Source organism: Molossus molossus, unplaced genomic scaffold (genome assembly GCF_014108415.1).
Source record: "Molossus molossus isolate mMolMol1 unplaced genomic scaffold, mMolMol1.p scaffold_m16_p_12, whole genome shotgun sequence".
NCBI classification, from domain to species: Eukaryota; Metazoa; Chordata; class Mammalia; order Chiroptera; family Molossidae; genus Molossus; species Molossus molossus.
This window is the reverse complement of record NW_023425347.1, coordinates 57,091,877-57,117,533: the sequence shown is the minus strand read 5'-3', so window position 1 is coordinate 57,117,533 and position 25,657 is coordinate 57,091,877. Positions and strand designations below refer to the sequence as shown.

Below are 25,657 nucleotides of genomic sequence, written 5' to 3'. Positions count from 1 at the left end.
AAGTCATATTCTGGAAGAAGCTGAATAAAACTATTTGAGAGCAGAAATAGACAGATTCACACAGAGCAGGATGTGGGCCATCACTGCCTTTGTAACACAAGGAAAAGCAGATCAGTACAAAGATATTTGAGGTGAACAGCAGAAAAGTTTATGGGTCTCAAGTGGAATGGACTCAATCAAATTAATTAAGTAGGAAAGTTAAAAGTAAAGCAAACAAGAAAGAGGTAGGAGCTAGAGGGAGAGGAAGAAAAACTTAAAATAACTACTGCAAAATGAGAGAGAGGGTAAAAAAGTAGTGACAAAAAGATTACCAAAAAGTTATCTCTGGGGGCCAAAAAAAGATAAAATAAAGTAAAATGAGTTACTGTAGCCCCATCATATGATAAAATACTCTGATATCCCTGACTGGTACAATTTTGTGCTTTTTCTCAAACAGCATTCCATTAAAAAAGAGAGAAAGAACAAAAGTAGATATTAAAGGTTATCCAAAGTTAACAATTTCTCAAAGAAGTAAAATGGAAAGGCACTAAATCAAAGCATTATTGGATGTTGAAAATACCATCAATTTAACTGGGTTGAAGTTTAGCGGAGTTAAGTAAAGCTGCAAAGTGTTAGGGAAATATAACAGGGAAAGATGAAAAAACCAGAAGCCACAAAGATGATCAGTAATATTATAAAAATGAAAGGATCAGAGAATTTGATAGATAAGATGTTTTGTTTTGAAAGTCTTATATTTGAGATGTCTACAGAAAATGTGGATCCACATGTTGAAAATTATAACTTTGATGTCAGCTGTCTTGAATTTGCACATTCAGTGCAGCAAAGCATTTGGTAAACACACTAACGTGAGTGCTAACAATGCCACTGAGAAGTGAGTAACTTTGAAAGAAATATTTGAATTCAGTACCTGTTATGATATACTACGGCTGTATAGGCTTCCTTTGAAAATTCTGAACAGCTAGATTTACCAAAGATTACCTGTAACAAATAACAGCATGTTGAAACTTTGTTGTAATAAATGCTGGATGTTTTATATCTATGTAAGAATTTGTCTGATTTAATAACTATTTGAGAACAATGGGCAAAATCAGCCCAATGAAGAACAATGTGCCTACTGACGTTCATTAATAAGTTCAATTGCTTAATTCTAAAATTTTTTTCAACTATAGACCCATCTGACATTCAAACATTCAAAAAATTTCTATCCATTATATTTATATATATTGGGGAATAGGGTACATTTCTTTCTCTTTTTTTAAGATGATAAAAAATTAATTTTAACATTTAGAAATAGCACATGATTTGGAATTTATATAAGAAACATGGTCCTAAAATGGTAGCATATGTCTACTATACAAATTGGTGGCTTCTCCACCAACAGAGCAGTCATTCTGAAAGTCAAATATATTATTTATAAATGATATTTTAAAATCCTATTTTAGGCATCCTTTGTTTCTAGTACTCCCTGCAAGCTATTCTTCAATGGAGGGGAGCTCCTTTTTATATTCTTACATATGTATTAAAAGAATCCACCACATTAAAAAAATACAATACTACTTTTGGAGAAGGTTTAGCAGTAAAATAATACAATCTATATATTTGCTTCTTGAATTCTAACAGCAAGTAGTGGTTAATTAGGGCAGCTAATTAGACCAGTGGCTGACTGATGTCATGGTCATAGCGATGATTCCAGTGGGAGACAATTAGGCTTGCTATGTTATTTAGCCATAGATTAAACACTTACATCTGGCCAGCCAACTCTACATATGCCTGAATAGGTATGCAGACATGTCAGCACACTTCCATCAACATAACTGCTAAAACAGCTCAAAGTTTATTCAGTATACAAAGGGATTAATTGGCACCATCCCAAAATAAAAATAACACAATAGCAGGTATTTTGTCTCCTTTGCAGTATCTCAAGCAGGCCCTTTTATTTAAAGGGTATGTAAAGTGTAATAATTACGACTCTCTTAGAGAACTCTAATTTCATCAATTTGCTAAGAATATGATACTATATTTTTATAAAAGGTTGTTTCAGTGCCAGAATTAGAATTTATAGTTCTATTAACATTATACAATCAAAAAATTATCTTAGTCCTTTTAAAAAATATATATAAGCAAGCAAAATGTGTCTGTTTATACACTCTTTCAAACCAACCACTCACATAAACATAAAAGCATTGTATTTTTGTATAGCTAATATTATACAAATAAAGGGCAGTACCGTTTTTTCCCTCTGGGAAGCTATCATATTTTTACAGAGTAAATAATTTATTTTCATAACATGAATGATATACAGAGGAAAGTGTTCCTTTTTTAACCATTTGACATGTATTTTTAATCATGCATCAATATGAACTGAGCACCAATTATGTGCCAAACACTAAGATAGGCATCAAGAAATAAATATGAGTAAGATAAAGTTCCTGCCCTCAAGGAGCTCACAGTCTAGTGGACATGATGAAGAAATAAATACATAATCGTAAAGTGATAAGGCCCATAGCAGAAGTGAGAAGATGCTACGGTAGCACCAAAACAGGGAGTAGTTTAACTGCAACGTGGCTGGATGCACCTAGGGCTCATAGAGGAGGCCGTATAGATGGTAAGACAAGGAAGAGTTTGTTAGGCAAACAATAGAACAGATTATTTTACATATATTACATATGTCATAAACTCAAATTCACATGGCAATTCACATATAAGATAACAAAGCAGTTATTTTCACAATGCAGTACCTTTTCATCAACTATGATAGTACATTCATTCTTTCAGCAGAAATAAAAAGCTAGTAAAAAAACACAAAATGCTAATTCAAATCTCAAAAATAAATTCTACATATTCAACAAATATTTATTCAACATGTATTATATGCAAGGATCTGAAACAGCTGCCATAGAATACAAAGAAGAATAATTTTTGCTTGCTGCTATCAATATCTAAAAATGCTGATGAAATTGAGGTAATAGGGAAGAAGAAAATATACAGCTTTCCTAGTTAGTACAAAATCAGAACTTGATTCAAATGACTGACAGAGATGGCTAAAATAAAACTGTTAACAATGCATCTATTCTTAGCTCATTTGCATTCCACTAGGGTTGTCAGAATTTGAACATCTAAAGTGACAGTTGTGCTCCTATTCTATATGATACTAACTTCAAATTGAGCCAAAAATCTACGTTCATGGAACTTGCATTTATCAGTGTCCCAGACTACTAAATCATAATTTGGTCACGTCTCCCCAGTCTGGCCTCAATCTACTATTTCTGACTTATCTTCCTTTGCTCTGGCTCACTGGCAACTCACCCTGTAACTCTGTTGAAGGACATTCTCCAACTTGAATTGCTATACTACCCCCACCATCTACACCTACTGCTATTAACATTTTCACCACCTTTAAGACATTCTCCCCTACCACTGAACACCTATGCTTTTGAATTCCTGTACCAATCTTCTATAATTAGCACACACCTTGGTTCTCAATACTGGTTGCAAAATAGAATCTCTAGGGGAGATTTTAAAATACTGATACCTGCCTGGTTCCCACACCCAGAGATTATAATTTAATTGGAATGAGATTCAGTCTGGGCACTGATAGTTTTTAAAGCTCCCCAGGTGAGTGTAATATGCAGTCAAGGTTGAGAACTATTGCCAAAGTTTCTCAACAAAGGTGGGAAGAACCATACATATTAGAATCACCTGGAGAACATTTTCAAACTATACCACAACCCATTACTTTCCACCTCCCTTGCCTGGCCTTTCATTTTAAACGAGGAGAATCAGAATCCAGATGCCAAGACAGAGGAAAAGTATCTGTGCCTTGTTCGAGTACCCTAGGTAACTCAGATCTGATCCTCTTTAGAAAGTCAGTATTTTAGAATTTTATGTATTTGTCTTCTATCCTCTAGATTACAAGTCTTATTCATCTTTGTATCTGTAGTGCCTTGCATATACCAAATCCTCAATAAATAAGACTTCAAGTAAATTTATTATTACCTATAGAAAGCAATGCAGTTACAAATTTGGTTTACAAAGAGCACGTTAATTTCCAGGTTAGAGCTGCCAACCAAGTGAAACCCCAAAAATGTACATTTGAACTATATGTGAAGAATAGGAAAAGTAAAGAACATTTCTTACCGGCATGGCATTGCTAGGATCCTCCCCATACATAAACTGGACTTTTACTGTTATATTTCTGGCAGAACCTTGACGATTGGCAAAATTGAGACTCTGAGGGTATATGTAGAGAAGATTTCTGTGAAGGCAACAGTATACACAATAGTGAATATATATCTAACACTATCACAACATGTCACCAAAGAGATAGATGAACAAATACTGAATTATTAATATTTGCTAGGCACTATGCTAAATATTTTCACCTACAATGTTTTATTTGATTCTTAGAGCAATCATTCAAACAGACAGCAATCAAATACACCCCAATTTTGCAGATGAATTAAGGCTAGAAAAGTTAAGTAATTTTCACATACAACCAAGTATGTTGTAAGCTTAAATCAGAATACAGGTCAGTCAGACTTCCAAACACATTTTCTCTCCTTTACAAGAGTCTTTTGGGAAACAAATGAGTATAAACTAAAACATTATTAAGAAATTAAAAGACAGTTCTAAAATTCTCTTAGTTTCTCCATGCAGTATAAGTAGGATATTTTAAAATGTAGCTTTTGTATAAGAGTTATCAAGAATTTAAGAGGTATAACATTCCACATTACTGTTCAAAAACATGTATGACAATATGGTAAGTATAATGAACAGTTTTAGGTAGTTACTACAAAACAATCATGTATTATTACTCTGTATTTGACTTTATGTCCAGTTTATGACCTTGCATCTCACACACTTTAATAGTCTCTGCTGTGAACACAGAGGAGCAATAACTCACCAAAAGAAAGAGTTAAAAAAAAAAAAAAGAATTAGCTTTACCTAGAGACTAGCTTTGACAGGTGATAAACAAAACTTTAACTGTAATAAAATCCTGCTAATGAACAACAAAATCCTGCTAGAACAACAAAAATAGGTCTAAATTTTCTGGAAGACAATAGGGCAATACAGAAATTTTAAATGAACACACCCTTTGATCCAAAAAACCCACCTCTAGTCTTAAGGAGAAAACTACACAAATGGGTGTGTTCAACAAAATTCACTACAGTTGTTATAATAAGACATAATTATTATAAAGAAACATAATGCTCATCAGTACTGGATTAATTAATACATATTAATAAGAAATAGTATGGAGCCCCCAGAATGACAATGTACAGTCGTGTTTATTCATGTAGAAGGAGATAGCCAGCATGTTGGATGAAAAAAGCAGGTTCCAGAGCAGGATGTATAGGATGTAAATTGATTGTAGAAATTAAGAAGGGGTGGGGGTTGTTAAAGAAAAGAGTAAAAAGGATATTTCTGATATATTCATAGTGGTTAATAGTGATGTCTCTAGTTTCTTTTTTATAGTTTTGTTTGAATATTTTTACAGTGAGAATATATGATCTCTACAATGAGAAAAGGCAATAAAGTAGTTTCTAAGGTGGGAGAATAGGTATGTATGACAACAAGAATACAATCTGAAAATCACTAAAGAAATGGAGAAGAGTCATTTGTACTAAAAATAGTCAAAAGTGCCCTGGCTGGGTGGCTAAGTTGGTTGGAGTGTCGTCCCGTACATCAAAAAGTTGTGGGTTTGATTCCTGGTCAGGGCACCTATGGGAGGCAACCGATAGATGTTTCTCTCTCACATTGATGTTTCTGTTTCTCTCTCTCTCTCTCTTTCTCTCTCTCTCCTCCCCCCACCTCCTTCCTTGCCCTCTAAAACTATCAATCAAAACATATCCTCAACTGAAAATTTTTTTAAAAAATCAAAAGTGCATTAGGCAAATATGGAAAGGTTATGATTGGTCAGTTTCCTAATAAAAGAACTAAGGATCAAAGACAACTATGACTGACTAACCACTTAAGTCATCAAAAAATTTTATATAGGAAATACTTACTGATTCTGCATCAGGAAAGTAAAGAAAGATTAAGAAGCCCTTCTCTGTCCATACTGTCTCATGGGATGAAATGCCTATAAACAGACCATTTCAAAACATTGTAGTGTCACGAGGGTTATGCAGAAGCTAAGGGGAAAACAGTTGACTGTGGGAAAGTCTTTTCATCTTCTACCTTTGCAATATATTTTTTTAAAGAAATTGGATTATTTTTGTGTTGATTTTTCCAGAGGCTGTATCTTATTGACTGCATCCCAGTAGTAACATTTTACATGTTCCTTTGTATTTTCTGTAAATTGAGAGTTGGATCTAGAGCCTTGGTCACATTGAGGTTCAATTTTTTTAGCAAGATCCCCTCATAAATGGTATTGTGTCCTTCTATCAGGAAGGAAATGTTTGGTTGTTGTTTCTCGTTTTGTGCAATTAGTAGACAATTGTGATCAATACCTAAATCCATGAACTAATTAAAGGTTGCAAAAAGGTAATATTCTACCTTCCTTCTTTATTTAGTAACTGGAATATCTCTTTGAAGAGTACTTTTCCTCATCTACTATTTGCTTAGTCAGTGAGTCATCACTGAGAGGCAGAATAAATGCTTGATTCTTTTCCATTATTTGTCAGTTTTCAAAAAAATCAGTTGGTGTATTACAATTCTCTCAAAGGGATCAATCAAGTCTTTTTTTTTTAGTATCACTTATAAACTCATGGAGCACACATACTAATTAATAGGTTTCAATACACTGAAGTTATCTTTATTGGTGTTCAAATTGTCCCATCTTTGGCAAATGAAAACGCCAATTCAAACTGGCTCCTGAATCCTTCTGATTCAGTCATAAGTCTCTGATGACTTCTTGCTCTCTGTTAAGAATATTTCAGGCTCTTCTTGCACACCTTTCCCCCTGACCTGGACTCAGCCATTTCTCCAAGAAGCTGTAGTTGTTTATATGACAAATGATTTTCCGAGCTATAATCTGGACTCCCATTGTGGATTTCCCATGGTTTCTAGGCTATTGAAGTATAAAAAGTTAGGGGTAACTGCTTTTAACATGAAATATTTCCTGAAACAATACTGATATTTTAAATGCAAAACTATAAGGTTTTTAGTTCATCTTTTCAATCCTGTATCTATATATCATTTTCCCATGCTAAGAATCATTTTCAAGGACATCAACTATGAGAAAATTAAAATAACACTTAATTATTTATGTGTGTTATTCTAAGAATGGAGTCTAAGGAACTCCAAAGTTATGTGGTCAGCCAGAAGAGGATAAACTCGCAAAGAAGGCCGAGAAGGCACCCACAGAGAAGGAGAAGGGAATCATGAGAGTGCAGTGGCGTGGAAGCCAATGGGAAAGAAAACATAAGAATTAAATAGTTAAGTGTCAAGTGCTACTCAGGGATCAAATGCGTTAAGAATTGAAAAAACAGCCCTGGCCGGTGTGGCTCAGCGGTGAGAGCGTCGGTCTGTGGTCCCGAAAGACCCGGGTTCGGTTCCCGCTAAGGGCATGTGCCTCGGTTGCAGTTTGTCCCCGGCTCTGCTTGGGTTGTGCGGGTGGCAGCCACTCGATGTGTCCCTTTCACGTCGATGTTTCTCTCTCTCTCTCTCCCCCTCCCACTCTATCTGAATAAAAAATGGAAAAATGTCCTCAGATGAGGATTAAAAAAAAAAAAATTAAGAATTGAAAAAACATGAAAGTCACTAATAATCTCAGGCTGAAAACAGATAAAGCAAGTTCAAGAGCAAGTAAGAGGTAAGAAAATGAAATAAGTGAAATTCTGAAAAGTTTGGCTGTGAAGGGGAGAAAGATAATGCAACAGTTGGAGACAGAATATAGGAATCTGGGTTTTTTTTTAAGATTGGAAAGCTTTGAGTTTGATTAAATCCTAATGAAAAGAATCCAGTTGAGACTGTTTGTATATACTAGAACAAGAATGTAAAATTCCTGAAATGGTGGGAGAGAACAGAATATAGAGCACGTGATAACAGACTGGCCTTAATTATGTTTATAATTCTTCACTGTAACAAACATTCATTGAGTACGCAGTATGCAAGATATTGAGAATACTGTGGTAAAAGACATGACGTCCTTGACTCATGAGCTAGATCAGACAAGTAAATAACTATAATGTAGTATGATAAGCACTATGAACATGGAATGTCACTGGAACCCATAAGAGGACATGAGACTAAAGAATCTACACACAAATTTCAGTGAGAAATTTGCAAGTAGAACAGACATGCAAAACACACGGAAAAGCAAAATTCATCATGCTTTCTTCCACCCCTCGGAATCTCTGCATTGGGATTACCACTGTCTTAGCTTTGTGGACATGCATGGCCTTTCCCATCTTTCAAGTCTCAGAAAGCCTTACCCTACCATCTCATCACTTTGTTATTTCATTACAACTCTTTTTTTTTTTTTTTTATCCTCACTCGAGGACATTTTTGCATTTATCTTCAGATACAGTGTGAGGAAGAGAGAGAGAGAAACATCAATGTGAGACAGACACATCAGTGGTTGCCACCCACACGACCCCAACCGGAGCCAGTGACAAACTGCAACCGAGGTATGTGCCCTTCGTGGGAACAGAACCCGGGACTCTCTGGTCCCCAGGCCAACGCTCTGACCACTGAGCCAAACCGGCCAGGGCTCAATACAGCTCTTAAAGAATTTGCTAGGGGTATTCCTAGTTTATCTTGTTCATTTATATTATTTCTTGTTTATATATCTCCTTCAATAGAGCCCAAACTCCATAAGGGAAAGGACCTTATCTACCTACTTAACCGCTGTATTCCCAATGCCTAAAACAGTGTCTCGTGTTGAATGAGTGAATGAATGAATGAATGAATGAATGAACGAACGAACAAATGAATAGTACAGAAAACACACAAATATTTAGTTAGTTAACACTTCTGGGAGTTTGGATTCCAGGTTAAATGGGAATTAACTGAATATTATATATAAGCTAAGCATTCTTTCCAATATAAGCAATACTTTTTTTATATTCCCTGTATGTCTTTTATTATTAACTTTAATAGACTATATAGAGCACTTTTAAATCCACAGAAAAACTGAGGGGAAGGTATAGAGGTTTTCCATACACCGCCTGCCCTCGCACAAACATAATCTCCCCATTACAGACATGCCCCACCAGAGTGGTACAATTGTTACAATTGATGAATCTACATCGACACATCTTAATTAACCCTAATGTTCGTAAGTTACATTAGGGTGAGTTCACTCTTCATGTTGACCATTCTATGATATTAGACAGATGTATAATTACATGTATTCAACATTACAGTATCATACAGAGTAGCTGTATTGCCCTACAACTCTTCTGTGCTCCTATTTATCCCTCCCCCCAAAACCCCTGGCAACCACTGATCTTTTTTACTGTCTCTGTAGTTTGGCTTTTTCCAGATGTTACATGGTTGAAATCATACAGTATGTAGCCTTTGTAGGCTGGCTGCTTTCACTTATGGATATGCGTTTAACTTCACCCCATGTGTTTTCATGACTTGATAGCTCATTTCTTTTTAGTACTGAATAATATTCCATTGGCTAGATGTATTACATTTTAAAATTTAACTTGTCTCTAAAGGTGAAAGGCATGCAATTGAATCCAGATTCTTTTCCATTTGACTACTAACTCCACTAATAAATTCCCATATAATTCTAGTAAGTCTTTACCTTGTATTATAATACTCTTCAGAGAAATTTTAAATAATCAGGGAGAAAGTAAAATAATGAAAAGTATTGAGATAGATAACTAGCCATTTAGGGGGAAATGCTGAATTCATATTTTATCCCCTCCTCAAAATAAATTCCAGATTAACCAAAGGTTTAAATAATAAAAATAAAGCCACAAAAGTACTAGGAAAGCTTTGAAGAGACCATATTTTATAAGTGAGAAAGATATTTCTGAGCATGAGCCATAAAAGTCATTAAAGCCTCTACAGGGTAGGTAATACCATAAACATAGAAGGAAAACAAATGAAAAATAGGAAAAACACTGTATGTTACATGTATGACAAAGTTAGCATCTCAACTATGTAAATAATTCCTAAAATAGTCAGAAAGAGACAAACAAAAAGGGCGGTTAGCAGTTTGATGGGGGGCACTTTCATAATTCCCAGGTAATTCACAAATAGAACAAAATAGATGGCCAGCAAAATAAACTCGATTTATTTGCCTATTATATTTATTGATTTAAAAAAAAATTTTTTTTGGTCTTTCTCATTCAAAGCATTGGTAAAAATTCATGGGAAAAGAGGAACTCTCATATATTCTTGGTAGGGATGTAAAATGGCACAACCCCTTTGAAGGATAATCTGACAAGAGAAATAATAATTTAAAAGTCAACATCTACAAACTTATTGTATGAAAATATTTATAGCCACATATAAAGACATTTTCTGTGTACAGGGAATATACTGACAAACCTCAGAGGGAAGGTGGGGGGCAGGAAGAGATAAATCAAAGAACTTGTATACATATATGCATAAACAATACACACACACAATAGTGTGTCGAAGGCAGGGAAGAGGGGGTCAATGAGGGATAAAAAGGAGTGATAGCTGTAATACTTTCAATAATAAAGAGAAATAAATTTAAAAAAAGAAAACTGAAAACAACTTAAATGATCATTGATGGGAAATGGTTAAATTAAGGTACATCCATATAATAAAAGATTGTGCAGCCACTAAAATATGGTGAATCCATCCATACTCATATGAAAATAATTATTAAAATATTAAGGTCTTGAATTGATTTACATGGACAGTATAACATGAGCTACATATAACACAATCCCATTTGTGTTTTTAAAAAATTATGTTTAGTAATCATCCAAGGGATCTGGTATAGACTCCAAAATGTTAATGGAAGTCAGGATTTTTATGTTTAACAGGTTTTTGAAATATCTGAGTTTCCACAATAAGTATTTTCAACATAAAACATTTAACAGTTATCAGCAGTGAACATGAAAGCAAGTAAGTTAAATAAAATGATTCCTGGAAAGGTCCCACATCTTTTGGATCTGCATTGTCCAATAAAATAGTCTAGTGAGACTGTCAAGCACTTGATGTGTGACTATTCTAAGTGAAATATGCTGAAAAATAAAATATATACCAACTCAGTGTATATTTAGAGGACTACGTTTGAAAAAATATGCAAAATACCTAATTAGTATTTTTATATTGATCACATGTTGAAATAATTGATATATTGGATTAAGTAAAATATACTATTAAAATTAATTTCACTCATTTCTTTTTAGCTTTTTTACCTATATAATTCACTATATTTCCACTGGACAATGCTGTTCTGAACAAAGAGAGGAAACGGGAGCTAATGAATTACTCTGGCATTATTCTTTTTTTTTTTTTTATCCTCTCCCAAGGACATTTTTCCATTTTTGTTCAGATAGAGTGAGAGGGAAAGAGAGGAAGAGAGAGAGAGAGAGAAACATCGACGTGAAAGGGACACATCGAGTGGCTGCCACCCGCACGACCAACCAGGGCCAGGGACAAACTGCAACTGAGGTACATGCCCTTAGCGGGAACCGAACCCGGGTCTCTCTGGACTGCAGGCCGACGCTCTAACCGCTGAGCCAAACCGGCCAGGGTGCATTATTCTTTATTTAATATAAACATTTCCATTTACAAATGTGTTTTTCTCAGTTATTTTCAGAATCTTTCTACCAAATATATTAATTGAAAAAAACAAATAGCCCTGGCCAGTTTGGCTCAGCGGTTAGAGCGTCGGCCTGCGGTCTGGAGAGACCCGGGTTCGGTTCCCGCTAAGGGCACGTACTTCGGTTGCAGTTTGTCCCCGGCCCTGATTGGTCGTGCGGGTGGCAGCCACTCGATGTGTCCCTTCACGTCGATGTTCCTCTCTCTCTCTCTCCCTTCCTCTCTCTCCCTCCCACTCTATCTGTACAAAAAATGGAAAAATATCCTCGGGTGAGGATAAAAAATAAATAAATAAATATCTATGTCTTTAAAACAAAACAAATAATTAAAGTTAAAAAGGGAGAAATTAAAAGGATATTATATTCAAAAGATTAAAAATACCATGTGTTTTATTTGGAAGTCCTATCTGCAAAAGATTGCCCAACCTGGGGGAGGATAAGGGACTTTGCTTTGCTTGGAATTCAAACAAGGCTCCTAAACTACCTAAATTTCTATGTTGCTAAAAATTTTGTATACTAGTTCTTAGAAACTAGAAATCCTTAGATTCAGCTCTAATTTTGCTTAGTTTCTTATTTTCTTTGGCATAAAAATTTTTTAGTTTTATAACATTACTGGTTATAGTTGATCAGGGTTCTATTTAAATAGGCACGAGTTCAACAAAGATTATATTCTGCCTTTAATAATGTGTACTCTGACAGGTAGTACTGAAAGGTAAATATAAAAGCACTTATAAAATTACTACCTTCATCACATTTCCCATGTTGACACTCTTACACAGCTTGTAATTAGGCAAATTATTTAATTATATTCAATAGCATGTCAAACTACTATTAAAAATTATCCAAATATTTCCACCCAGAGACAATACACCATAAGCCAAGAATATGTGACTTGTCTCCAATCTGTTAGTATTACAAGTGAGGAAGTGTATAAATTGTGCAAAAAATGTTAATATTCTAGTACAATAACCCAAATGGAAGAAAATTCCTTCACACAGACTCTTTTACATTAATGTCCAGTTACTTTTATGCTCTGAAAGGGGCTACTTTTCACATTCCTATATCAAAAAGGGGTGAACATCTACCATATGAAAAATATATACTTGGAAAACTCTCACGTTATGACTTTATCATTCTCTTATTAATTCAGTAAATATTTATTTTTTCTCCAACAAGTAAGGCACTGTATTAATGTGCTATAAGGGATATAAATTAAACACAGGTACAGATCTTGCCAATAAACAGCTTATAGTACAATAGAGATGAGTAGTTGGCCCATTTCAATTCCCCCTCAACTAAAAAGTGGGGAAAATATCAGGGTCAATAGTTTTAAGGCAGAAAAGTAGACAAGTTTAGTTAAGAGAAGTTTCGAAATATGCCCTTCATGACCAATGATCACAACACTAACTTTTCCCTTTAAAAAAAAGAGGGAGAAAATTCTAATTTCTTTACTAGTTCAATATATGCTTTTATAATTCCATAACATGTACCACTGGTAAGAGTAAGATAAATATAAAGTATGAGGGAAATGTTTTTGTTTTTCTTCTTCATTAGTGGAAATGCTTATATATTTTTATTTACTTGTATTCATTTCTCTTTAACAGAAATATTTACATGATTCTGTACTGAATACTTAGAAAAAATATACACAGATTAAACAAAAACCATTATAATTCTTTGTACTACTAAAGTCCAAAAGAACAAGACTCAGAAAACCTGGACTCTAGTAAAATTTCCCAACTTATGTCATCTTAACATGAGTTTAGATAATATTCAACAAAATAATACAGCATGTACATAAATGCATTGTTTCTAATTACTAAAAAAAGCTAATATATAATACTGTGCAATGTTTACTAAATATCAGGTAGTATTCTAAGTGTGTTTAAAATATTAATTTTTAATCTTTATACAACCCAAGGTATTAACTTCACTTGACAGACAAGAAAACAAAGATACAGAAAATCTAAGTAACTTGACCAAGAGTAACACAGCTGAAGAATAGCAGAGCATTCCAATTCAGCCAGTCTCTCTCCATAATCATACTCAACCACTAGAGCATATACCTCTACTGTAAATATTATATATCCAAAAGTCCTTAATTCTAAATCATCAAAAGAAAGGGTCTCTATTTTATACCAGGAAGAGGCATTTCTAAGAGTAGAAATTTAGAAATGATTCATTTTGTAAAGTGTTACTTGACAATTAACAATTTAAAGCTTTTCCCTTTGTATAATAAAGGCTATTAACTTCATACAAAATCTCTTTTACAAAGGGCTGATTTTACAGACACACACAGGTTAAAAATCATTCCATGTGATATAATGACTAACATTTTGAGTACTTCCTATTTGCCAGACACTGTCCTAAGTGCTGTATACATATTACTTAGTTTAATTCTCATAACCCTATAAAGTGTGTACTATATGTAACTACCCAACTTACAGTTGAACAAAATGAGGTATGAGAAGCTTAAGTAAATTGTCCAAAACCAGAGAGCAAGAGTTGGCTTTTGTATCCAAACGACAGTCTGATTCCAGAACCCATACTCTTAACAATTTTACTATACTAATTTGTCAAAATAAGGACTTTTTAAAGGATTTATTATTTTCTCAAAAAGTTCTTAATATGAATACACAAGAAGGATAATCACTTATAATTTAACCAAAGTATTAAGTATTTTTCCTTTTATCCATAAGTTAGAAGAAGAAAAGTGAAACATTAATTTTTAAAGATACTACTAATTTTTTGGTTTTGTTAATTTATATTATCAAAATTGTTACCAAGCTCACAAACTTCAGAAAAATTTATAATGGGAAAATCATTTCTGACACTGGAAGTATTTAATTCTGGTTTGACCTTAGAAGGCCACAATCTATTGGTCTTTCAGTGGGTATATACATAGAAAACAGGCTAGAACACAGAGACAAAACATAATGGAGAAAAGGGGTAAAATGCCATTTAATGTAAAAATATGGTTAAGATAGATCATTTGAAGCAAATATATATACTAACAAATAATTACAGTGACAACAAGAAATATATAATCATATGTTAGCTTATACATAGTACCATGGGAGTACGGTACTGAAAACCATAAATAGCCCCCCAAAAAGTGGAAGAAGGCTTCACAGAGAAGGCATTTATTTTTAGGGACTGGTCACCATTACCATAAAAACTAAAATACAATTTGGGAAATTCATACTTAATTCATTAATTTTTCTCAACTTTAATGATGAATTTACCCATCAAAGGATTTATTTTTAAATCTCTAAAAATCGTGACAAATTAAAACGAGCTTTCAAAAACAGCTAGATCTCATAACACTGAAAAAGTAATTTATAATATACCAAAATTAAGTACAGTAACAATTTAGAATGACCTATTAAGTTAGTTGCTCATTTCTTTGATTACACTTAGCATTTGATCTAACTCAGTGTGGAAGGTTACATTCGTACAAGTTTACACAAATTAATGATTAACTATATTCACCTACCAACCTTACTGTTTATGTGGCAAACAGTGGTATATATAGCGTTTAGAAATCTAGGTCTGCTTACAGGAGAAAACTGTCCAAAATTTCTTAAAATTAAATAATTAAGATAAAAATGTACACAATTAAGCTCTTTCTTTTTATTGTTCCTCTAGTTATTTCATCCAGAATTGATCAAGATTATTCACCACTTGATTCTGTATCTCCACAGCCAAAATCAAGATTTGCTATGTTAGATGATGTAAAAATTTTAGCCAATGGCCTTCTTCAGTTAGGACATGGTCTTAAAGACTTTGTCCATAAAACTAAGGGCCAAATTAATGACATATTTGAAAAACTCAACATATTTGATCAGTCTTTTTATGATCTATCGCTGCAAACTAATGAAATCAAAGAAGAAGAAAAGAACCTTAGAAAAACTACATCCAAACTACAAGTCAAAAATGAAGAAGTAAAGAATATGTCACTTGAACTCAACTCAAAGCTTGAAAATGTCCTAGAAGAAAAAATTCTACTTCAACAAAAAGTGAAGTATCTGGAAGAGCAATTAACCAATTTAATTAAAAATCAACCTGAAATTCAGGAACATCCAGAAGTAACTTCACTTAAAGTAAGTAGAAACCAAAAAGTGTTTATGTTTCATTGTGAATCTTTTAAAATACTATTTTAAGACATGCTACTTTAAATACTTTGTTGCACAGTTAAAATACTGTACTATTTTTTCCAAGAAAAAAAGCCTCCAGGAAATAAAATTTTCCCTTAAATTTTAAGTGTTTTTGTTTCTCTAGCATTATATATGAAAATAACTAAAATTTACCTTTCAGATGACAATTACAACTCAGTTATATAATATAGAACACAGTATTGCAAATTATTGGAGGCAAGATGTTAAAGGAATATAACTTGAAACTATTCTTCCATGTTTAAAATAAGTAAAAGTAAATGGTAAAGATTTACTCCTATTAAAATACAGGGTTGTTTGTGAGTTTCGTTCCCCCCTCCATTTAATTGAAATAGTTTAAAGTTCAGAAAATCAGATTTTAAAGATGGTACATTTTAAATAAAACATAAAAACAAAAGTATGTACTATTTGAAAGAAGCATACAAGAGAAAAAAAACTACCAATATTCATGTTTTAATCTACTACTAGTTTTAAAAAATTAGACTGTGATAGTGTTATAGGAAAATTAAAAAGTCTAATTTAACAAAAATGAAAGAAGAAAGAAACTTCTAATCAACCTATAACCTATGTCCAGACTTTTGTAGAACAGCAAGATAACAGCATCAAAGACCTTCTCCAGACCGTGGAAGAGCAATATAGACAATTAAACCAACAGCACAGTCAAATAAAAGAAATAGAGAATCAGGTAAGTCAATATTTTAATGGTATAACCAATCTTTTACATAAATTTTAGGCTTATGAAAACATTGAACCCTAAAATTATTTTAAATAATTATAATTGAAGAGTAAAAGGATCACATCAGCATAATTGTTACACTTGCAGCCTCTGAAGCTGATAAACTTACCAGGATTGGAATCCTGACTCTAAAACTTGTGTGACCTTTAATAAATTACTTAACCCCTCTGTCTCTCATTTCCTCACTTACTCTATGAAGATAATAAGAAGAAACTATCTTATAGGATTGTTGTGAGAAAAAATAATTAACTCATGTAAAGTATGTCCTCAATATAGCAGCCAAAGTGATTATTAAAATTTAAATTAGATCACGTTTCTCTTTGTTCAAAACCCTTAAGTGGCTTCTCATGTCACTCATACTGGCCTGTAAAGACCCCAGCTGAGCTTGTATTATCTCACTGACTTCACTCTACTCTAGTCATACGAGACTCTTCACTGTTACTGAAAAACATCAAACATGCTGTCATCTCAGAGCCTCTCCCTTGCTGTTCCCTGTCTGGAATGCTCTTCTCCCTGGTTCTGCATGACCCACTCTCACTTTCTTTAGGTCTTTCTCAAATGCAGAATTCTCAATGAAATCTTCTCAGGTCACTTAAAAATTAGAATCCACTACTCCCATCCTTGAAACCTGCTACCTCCTTCATTATTCTTTTTTCCTTAGCACCTACCTCTATTTAACATAACATGTATTTTAGTTATTTGTCTGTCCCTGCACTAGTATGTAAGCTCCATGAGTACAGGGATTTTCTTTCATTTTTTAAATTGCTGTTGCCCCAAAATATAGAACACTGTCTGAAACTTAGTAGGCACTTAATAAATATATGTTGAATTAATAAAAGTAACGTCATATTCAGCACAAAAAAGTCAATAAAAACTTGCTATTATTATTAGAGACTGTGTACCTGAAAATCAAGTTTAATTCTCAACAATAAAATTATTTTATTTTTTTATTTATTTTTTTATCCTCACCCGAGGACATTTTTCCATTTTTTGTACAGATAGAGTGGGAGGGAGAGAGAGAAACATCGACGTGAAGGGACACATCGAGTGGCTGCCACCCGCACGACCAACCAGGGCCGGGGACAAACTGCAACCGAAGTACGTGCCCATAGCGGGAACCGAACCCGGGTCTCTCCGGACCGCAGGCCGACGCTCTAACCGCTGAGCCAAACCGGCCAGGGCCTCAACAATAAAATTAATCTACAGTTAAACAACTGGGTAGGTGAGGAAGATACTTGTTTAGAATAAAGCTGTCAGAATCTAAGCATTCCAATATATAGTAACCACAGTTCACAATATTAATAATACTATTAAACAGTAATTAAAGAGGGTTCCAAAAATAACACAGACTTGGAGAAACTGATTTAAATAAAATAGCTGCCAAGACTTATAAAACAATTATTACCAATTTCCAGTAAACAAACATATAATTATATGTTTCAGTAATTTTGTGACTCTTAATTTTAGGTTATTTTTGCTAATTTATGAATCATAACTGAGTTATGTTTGCTAATTGTCCAAAAGATTTTTTGCCAAGTAGTTCTGATTTCCATAATTTCATTCTTATTTTGTTATTTTTCTAAATTCTTTTTCCTACATCTTTTATTATGATTAAACAAACCTGCTCACAAATGTAAAATGTTATTATTATAAAATGATATACATCAAATAATAAAATGTATGAAGAATTCAAAGTTCTGAATTGGCAGAAGCCTTAGTTCATCTCTTCCAACTTCATTAAGTTTAAATGAAGAAACCAAAATTCTAAAAAGTTAAGTGACCATAGGATGACACAGTTACTTAGTAGAAAAGACTGATACCCGATAAGTGAAGTGTATAACAGATTCTTATGAATTAGGTCCTAGTAAATGTCATTGAAAAAACTAACACTAATAATACAGATGTTACATACATATTCTGCTTTTCTCAATCAGTAAGAAAAGCTATCAGCCAATAAAATACAAACCTCGCACTTTAAATAAATTGTTACTGCTAAACTAACAATGAAATATTGAAAGTAAGTACATAAACCTGCCATTTTGTTATCTTCAGGGATATGTTTACCTGTCAAAAACTATCAAGAAAGCAGCCTTGTTCAAATTATATGGTGTGGCTCTATGGCAGGGCTGTAAGACCTACAACTGAGAATTATTACATTTAAAATGCTTTGCTACTGAATATATATATTCTATTCATATAAATAAATAGAATATATTAAAATATTTATGCAGTCTCTTCCTTTAGTCTTGTTTTTAAACCAATTTGTTTCTTTGTCTTTCTCTTTCTTTCTCTATTTTTAACTCATTAAATAATGTGCCTGATTAAATATTTTGAGAACAGACCATCTGTATAATCTGTACAGCATTGTTTATCCCTCTTAAAAATCAAAAGCAATAAAACATAATGAACTAAAAGATGTATACAAGTTGTACTTTCAATATTCTCATTAGGATTCCCCTAATTCTATATTCAGTACCATTAAAAAAAATTTTTTTTTCTTCATTAATTTTAGAGAAATAGGAAGAGAGAGGAAGAGAGATAGAAACATCAATGAGAGAGAACATTGACTGGCTGCCTCCTGCATGCCCCCCACTAAAGATCAAGTAACTGAATCAGCAACCTCTTGGTGCATGGATCGACATTCAACCACTGAGCCACATCGGCTGGGCTATTCAGTATCATTTTTAAAAGTAGATTTATATTCTTTTATCAGTTAAGAAGAACTGGTATTCAAGAATCCACAGAAAATTCTCTTTCTGCAAAACCAAGAGCACCCAGAACTACTCCCACTCTTCACTTCAATGAAACAAAAAATGTAGAATATGATGGTAAGATAATTTGGTTTCCTTCTTGAAGCTATTATTAAATTTTTCTTCCATCAAAAAATTTCCTATTTTCAGGACCTATTTTAGACTAAAAGAGAGCAAAAGATAAAGCAACCCAATACAATGTCAACCTAAATTGGATCCTGGCGTAATACTGGGTATTGTAGTCATGTAAGAGAATAATCTCATGTTTAAGAGATGCATGCTGAAATGTCTAAGGGGTTAACATTCGTGATTACTTTCAAATAGCACAACAAAGTATGTGTGTTTATAAAATGTTATGGCAAAATGTTAATTGTTGAATACAAGTGGAAAGATTTAGGTGTTCTCTTCAATGTTTCTTCTTTCATTTGCTTGAAATTTTCATTAAGAAAAACAAAAGGATGGAGGAACAAAATCTCCAGTCCCAATCAAACTTAAAATGATACATTTTCAAAACACATTTATTTTTTATGTAATTTGTACAGAAAAAAAAAGGTATCTATTAGTTTCCTCCATGTATGTTCACTCTTCTACCTACATCTGTGACACCTTCTATAAGCCAAACATTATACCAATGTCTCATATGTAGTATTAAATTTATATTCTTCCTACATCTAGCCAAAAAAAAAAGTATTTAAAATTCTCATTTTGTCGCTTTTCTTTAAAAAATCACTTTGGTAATAACCATTTTGATATTCTTTGCATAACATGCTGTCTAATAAAAATGCTTTCACATAAAGTACTTTTGCAGTAATACATTAATTTCAGCAATACATTACTGAAAAAGGCTCAAGGCTGCACTCACTATAATTCCATAAAATGTCAAGTAAAATCTCAAGCTTTACAGATATCATTCTGACTACTGTATCTTATGTAATAACATTTTATTGATTCTAGACATTCCTGCTGATTGCACCACCATTTATAACAAAGGTGAACATACAAGTGGCATCTATTCTATTAGACCCAGCGACTCTCAAGTTTTTAATGTCTACTGTGATGTTAAATCAGGTAAAACTAGCCTACAAAGAAAATGGTCAGACAGTAGTTAGTCTAGGTTACTTACTACCTGTCAGACTAATTCTGTTAACTTTATTCTGAATGTATATCAAATGAAATATATATAACATAAGTAGTAGTTATACAGATCTAGTACTTATATGTCTTTCCTTATGTATTTACTCATGCTTATATTTAATATTCTCCATCTTTTTCCATAAAATAATCTGAAATTACTACTGTCAGTAAGTTTATTAAGATAAACTCATTAGTTGTCCTTTACTTAACTTCTTGGGACCATAATAAATAATAAAATGTTATTACCATAACAACATTAATAACTATCTTACACAGCCACCAATTCAAACCAAACCAAGTATATTTTGTCATATCTGTCAGCACCAATCTACTAAAAATGCACATTTTCGTTCACTATATTCAGGTAGTTCATGGACATTAATTCAACACCGAATAGATGGATCACAAAACTTCAATGAAACTTGGGAAAATTACAAATACGGTTTTGGGCGGCTTGATGGTAAGGTGACTTCATATTTATTCATTTACTTGTTAAAAATATTTATTGAAAACCTATTATGAATTGGGCATTAGGCATGCAACAGTGAATGAGAACAGTCCCAGCCATCATAGGATTACAGTTACACATTTGTTAGTAGTTACACTTACTAAGTCTGTATTTGAATTATACTATTCACAACTAGGCATCTGCTCTTAAGTATACTTACCATAATTTAATTTGATGGCTTCTAATTATCATAATTGTAATTATTAAAAACAATTCTGGTTAAGTACTATGTACTTTGATACATGGTAAATGCTATGAATGAGCAGTGAAGAAAACCATCCTTGCCCTGGCCAGTTTGGCTCAGCAGTTAGAGCGTCAGCCCGTGGACCAGAGTCCCGGATTTGGTTCCGACTAAAGGCACGTACCTCGGTTGCAGTTTGTCCCCAGCCCTGGCTGGGGTCGTGCGGGTGGCAACCACTTGATACGTCTCTCTCACGTTGGTGTTTCTCTCTCTTTCTTTCTCCCTCCCGCTCCGTCTGAAGATAAAGAGAGAAATGTCCTCGGGTGAAGATATCACCAGTAACTCTACTTTCTTAACATTTGAGATTTCAATTATTTGGAGGATGGAAAAAATGAAGCTGTCAGATGTACAGTATAAAACATTTAGATTTCAATTACTTAAAATTATATATGTATACTATAAGATGTGTGGTTTAAAATAAATTAGTTAAGCCCTGGCCAGTTAGAGTGTCAGCCTGCAGACCAGAGTCGCGGGTTCAGTTCCAGCCAAGGGCAGTACCTCAGTTGCAGTTCATCCCTGACCCTGGTTAGGGTTGTGCAGAAGATAACCAATTGATGTGTCTCTTTCACATAGATGTTTCTCTCTCTCTTTCTCTCTCTCTCTCCTCTCCCACCCTGTCTGAAGATATTTGAAAAAATATCCTCAGGTGAGGATTAAAAATAAATAAATTAATTAATTAAATTAGTTAACTAAATACAAATTATTATACTGTGATCATAGAATAAACTAGAAAATAAAATTAGTAAAATAAAAATAAATAACAGATCTAAAATTCAAAAAACATTAAAAAATTCATGAATGGTGTACAAGTACATATTTATAAAGTAGAAAACATTCATTATTTTATCAAATTTTTAAACAATACTATTTGAGCATTAAAATATTTTTGTACTCAAACTACCAGTTAAATCCCTAACTGAAAGGTATATTCAGTAGTATATTTTGTGGCTTCAAATCTTCTTCTCAGAGTGAACGAACCCCAAAATAAAAGGCTGACAGTTAAGTTCAAAGTACTCATTTATTTCGGTAAGAAGGTAAGCTATTTATAATGCATTCAAGGTCTATAAACGAACAAGTGCCCAATATGTGGCTCTGTTCATGTCTTTAAATTTGGGTTTTCTTATAATAACCCACTGGAAGCACCTAGAAAGTCAGTTTTGGTACCAAATTTCTATTTCCCATGTATGCAATTTTCCCTCCATTGATTGTGGTTGATACTTATATGCTTGGTGAAAAGCCAACTTTCCCTTGCTTCCTGGTTTCTAGTCATAAGCAATATTGATTTAACATCTTTGCTAATAATCTTAGTGCTTAGCCTGTTTTTGTCAGCCTTCCATTAAATTATATTTGAGATAAAAAAAAAAAAAGCCATTTGTACTTGCAATCCTTAAAATGAAGTCTCTTACTAATTCAATTATCAATAGAAAATTTTGACATTTTTCCTTAAATACTTTTATAATAAAAAGGATTGTGATAATGAAAAAAGATCTATTTGTATTTATGTTATGTTTAATTGCAAAAAAAATTTAATTATAGAGAAATTTAAAAGTAGGCCTTTTAATTTTAAGTGTTTTAAAATTTTTATTTTCTTTTTTTTACAAAGAAACATATATCAAGCAAATATCAAAGGCCAAGACTATATGTGAGGAAAATAACTGTTATTAACAAACCTCTTGACAGCATACGGGTATTAATAAATAGCTGATAGTAAAACTAAGTACATATAAGGACCTAGGGGTGAGACAATATTTTACCAATGATCAGACCTAAAAATACTTAATATGTTTAACCCATGAAATATGTTTTGTAATATCTATTTTAGAAAGGATAATCAGATTTAGGCAAGCCTATTAATATTTTTAACATTTTCTGTACATGTAACTATCTTCAATAAAATTGTTTTAAAAATAAATATTTTAAGAGACTCTAAAATAAGCAAGGAATTTGAGACTAAATCAACTCATTTACTTACATTAGTGAAAAACTGTCTCCCCCCAAAAAATGTCAGTACCTAATCTGCAGTTAACAATCCACAGATTTTTACAACTTCTCTTTTCAGGAGAATTTTGGTTGGGTCTAGAGAAGATATACTCCATAGTAAAGCAATCTAATTATATTTTACGCATTGAGCTGGAAGATTGGAAAAACACCAAGTATTATATCGAATATTCTTTTCACTTGGGAAATCATGAAACCAACTATAAACTACACCTAGTTGAGATAACCGGCAATGTCCCCAACGCACTCCTGGAAAACAAAGACTTGGAGTTTTCTACTTGGGATCACAAAGCAAAAGGACACTTCAACTGTCCAGAAAATTATTCAGGTATCCTTTTCTTAATATCCATACTTTGTTTTTCTATGTTCAAACTATCTTCCCAAAGTATTAGCTAATATCTACAATGTCCATTCTTTAAAATCTGAACCCCAAATAAACACTCTTTTATAAGTAAAAATATCTTAATATAAGCATTAATTTGATTCTAATTCAAGTCAGTTTTTTATCTTTAACCTTGCTCAGATATTTTATTTTTGGTGGGGTATGTGAGACTTGTACAGATTAAGATACATGTAGATACTGTGTAATATTTCTAAAAAATGAAGATATACCCATGGGGAAATACAGTAATAGTAACTACATATGAGTTTCTAGCCATTAAATTTCATATCTATCTTCTTTAGGAGGCTGGTGGTGGCATGCTGTATGTGAGGAAAACAACCTAAATGGTAAATATAACAAGCAAAGAGCAAAAACTAAGCCAGAGAAGAGAAGAGGAATATGTTGGAAGTCTCAAAATGGAAAGTTATACTCTATCAAATCAACCAAAATGTTGATCCATCCAACAGATTCAGAAAGCTCTGAATGAAGTAAGGCAAATTAAAAAGCCAATAAATTAAATATTAAAATCATCCCAAGTTACTGTGTTTTAATAATCTAGTATTAAATCCCCAACAGAAGGCTTTAGAAAAAGATTTTTTAAAATTTTATTTATTATTTTTTGTTATTCCTCACCTGAAGATATTTTTTCTATTGATTTTTAGCAAGTGCAGGCCGGGGTGGGGGGGAGAAAAAAGAGAGAGAGAAACATCGATTCGAGAGAGACACATTTGTTGGTTGCTTCCCTGCACGTGCCCCAACCAGGGCCAGAGGTCAAACCCACAACCCAGGCACATGCCCTAGACTAGGAATCAAACCCGTGACCCTTCAGTGCCCAGGCCAATGCTCCAACCCCTGAGCCAAACAAGCCAGGGCTAGAAAAAGATTATTTTAAAGCCACTATCAATTTAAGATTAAACATATCATCACATTACCTAAAAGACATTTACCTTCTCCAGCAAATTTTTATGATATTATTTATTCATTTATTTTGTGATATGGAAATCAATTTTAGATGGTCACAATGTAAATTTTGACCTGGGTGAATTTTTAAACAACTTTTAAAAATAAAACTTACAAAGAGACTTTTAAAAGTCATCATGTGGACTACTTACACAAGTTCCCAAGTTAAAAAAGCCTAGTTTTCTTTGTAAAATTCTAAACTTGAATAAGTATGAAAGACTGATAATGTACAGTTCTTAAATGCTACAATATTACTAATTTCAAAACTAAAATTCACTCAGTTCATAGTACATATAAAAATCTATAATATAAATTTTAAAACAGGTGCTTCATTTTGCTACAAAATAATCTGGAGTTTCAAATGTTTGGTATGCTTTATTTATGAAGTGGAATAAAATACTGTATTGAAATAGGTGCACTGTCTTAAACTCAGTGCATCATGATAACTAAGTCATGCTGACTTTAATATCAGGTACCACTGTATCTTAACATATATTATCAAACTTATTATCTATAATGTATATAATTTATATAAGTTAACACTTAATACTGAGAAAAATATTTTAAGAAATCTTATCAGAATACAATAAGGATAAATGTATTTGTGATATCAAGTTAAATACTTCATTCTGGACATGTGTGAGTCTAATACTTATATGTAGGTTTTCAAATAGAATTAAAAATCATTCAAGTTATTGAATGTTTAAATAGCCTGAGACATGTGTATGTATGTTTCTAAATTAAATAAAGACCCAGGTCCCCTAAATTATAGAAATTTAAATTCTTGTAGTTGTTTTATACATATCCACCAGAAGTGTGATTGTTATTTCTAATTTAAATTCTAAATCCTCCAGGATTAATAGATGCAAAACTTTTGACAATGATATCACTTGTCAGCATTCATTTTTAAGTAAGTTTCTGAAACTACCAAAGAGAAATAAAAATTTGAATTAAATCCAGTTTTAAAAGGATATAGTGCCCAAATTATATGAGTCAACACAGTCAATAAATATTCAGCATTATATATTTTAAAGTACCCAGTATATGTGTCATATATAAAAATCACATAAT

The 25,657-nt window shown here is 32.8% G+C and overlaps 2 protein-coding genes across 9 annotated transcripts in view; one reads left to right on the top strand and one right to left on the bottom strand.

The window, feature by feature from the left end:
* DOCK7 (dedicator of cytokinesis 7) overlaps positions 1-25,657 on the bottom strand; it is a 196,961-nt gene that overhangs the window by 99,996 nt on the left and 71,308 nt on the right. For all 8 annotated transcript variants that reach the window (XM_036255522.1, XM_036255524.1, XM_036255526.1 and 5 more), the window contains exons 15-16: positions 4,138-4,255; positions 908-978 (exon numbers count right to left, since the gene is read on the bottom strand). In XM_036255522.1, the coding sequence (XP_036111415.1) occupies positions 908-978; positions 4,138-4,255 (189 nt within the window). The remainder of the gene's footprint in view (positions 1-907; positions 979-4,137; positions 4,256-25,657) is intronic.
* On the top strand, positions 15,262-24,202 carry ANGPTL3 (angiopoietin like 3). Its single transcript, XM_036255531.1, has 7 exons — positions 15,262-15,805; positions 16,452-16,562; positions 19,327-19,441; positions 20,318-20,431; positions 20,862-20,957; positions 23,306-23,572; positions 23,929-24,202. The coding sequence occupies exons 1-7, from the start codon at positions 15,311-15,313 to the stop codon at positions 24,111-24,113; spliced, it is 1,383 nt and encodes a 460-aa protein (XP_036111424.1). The 5' UTR covers positions 15,262-15,310; the 3' UTR covers positions 24,114-24,202.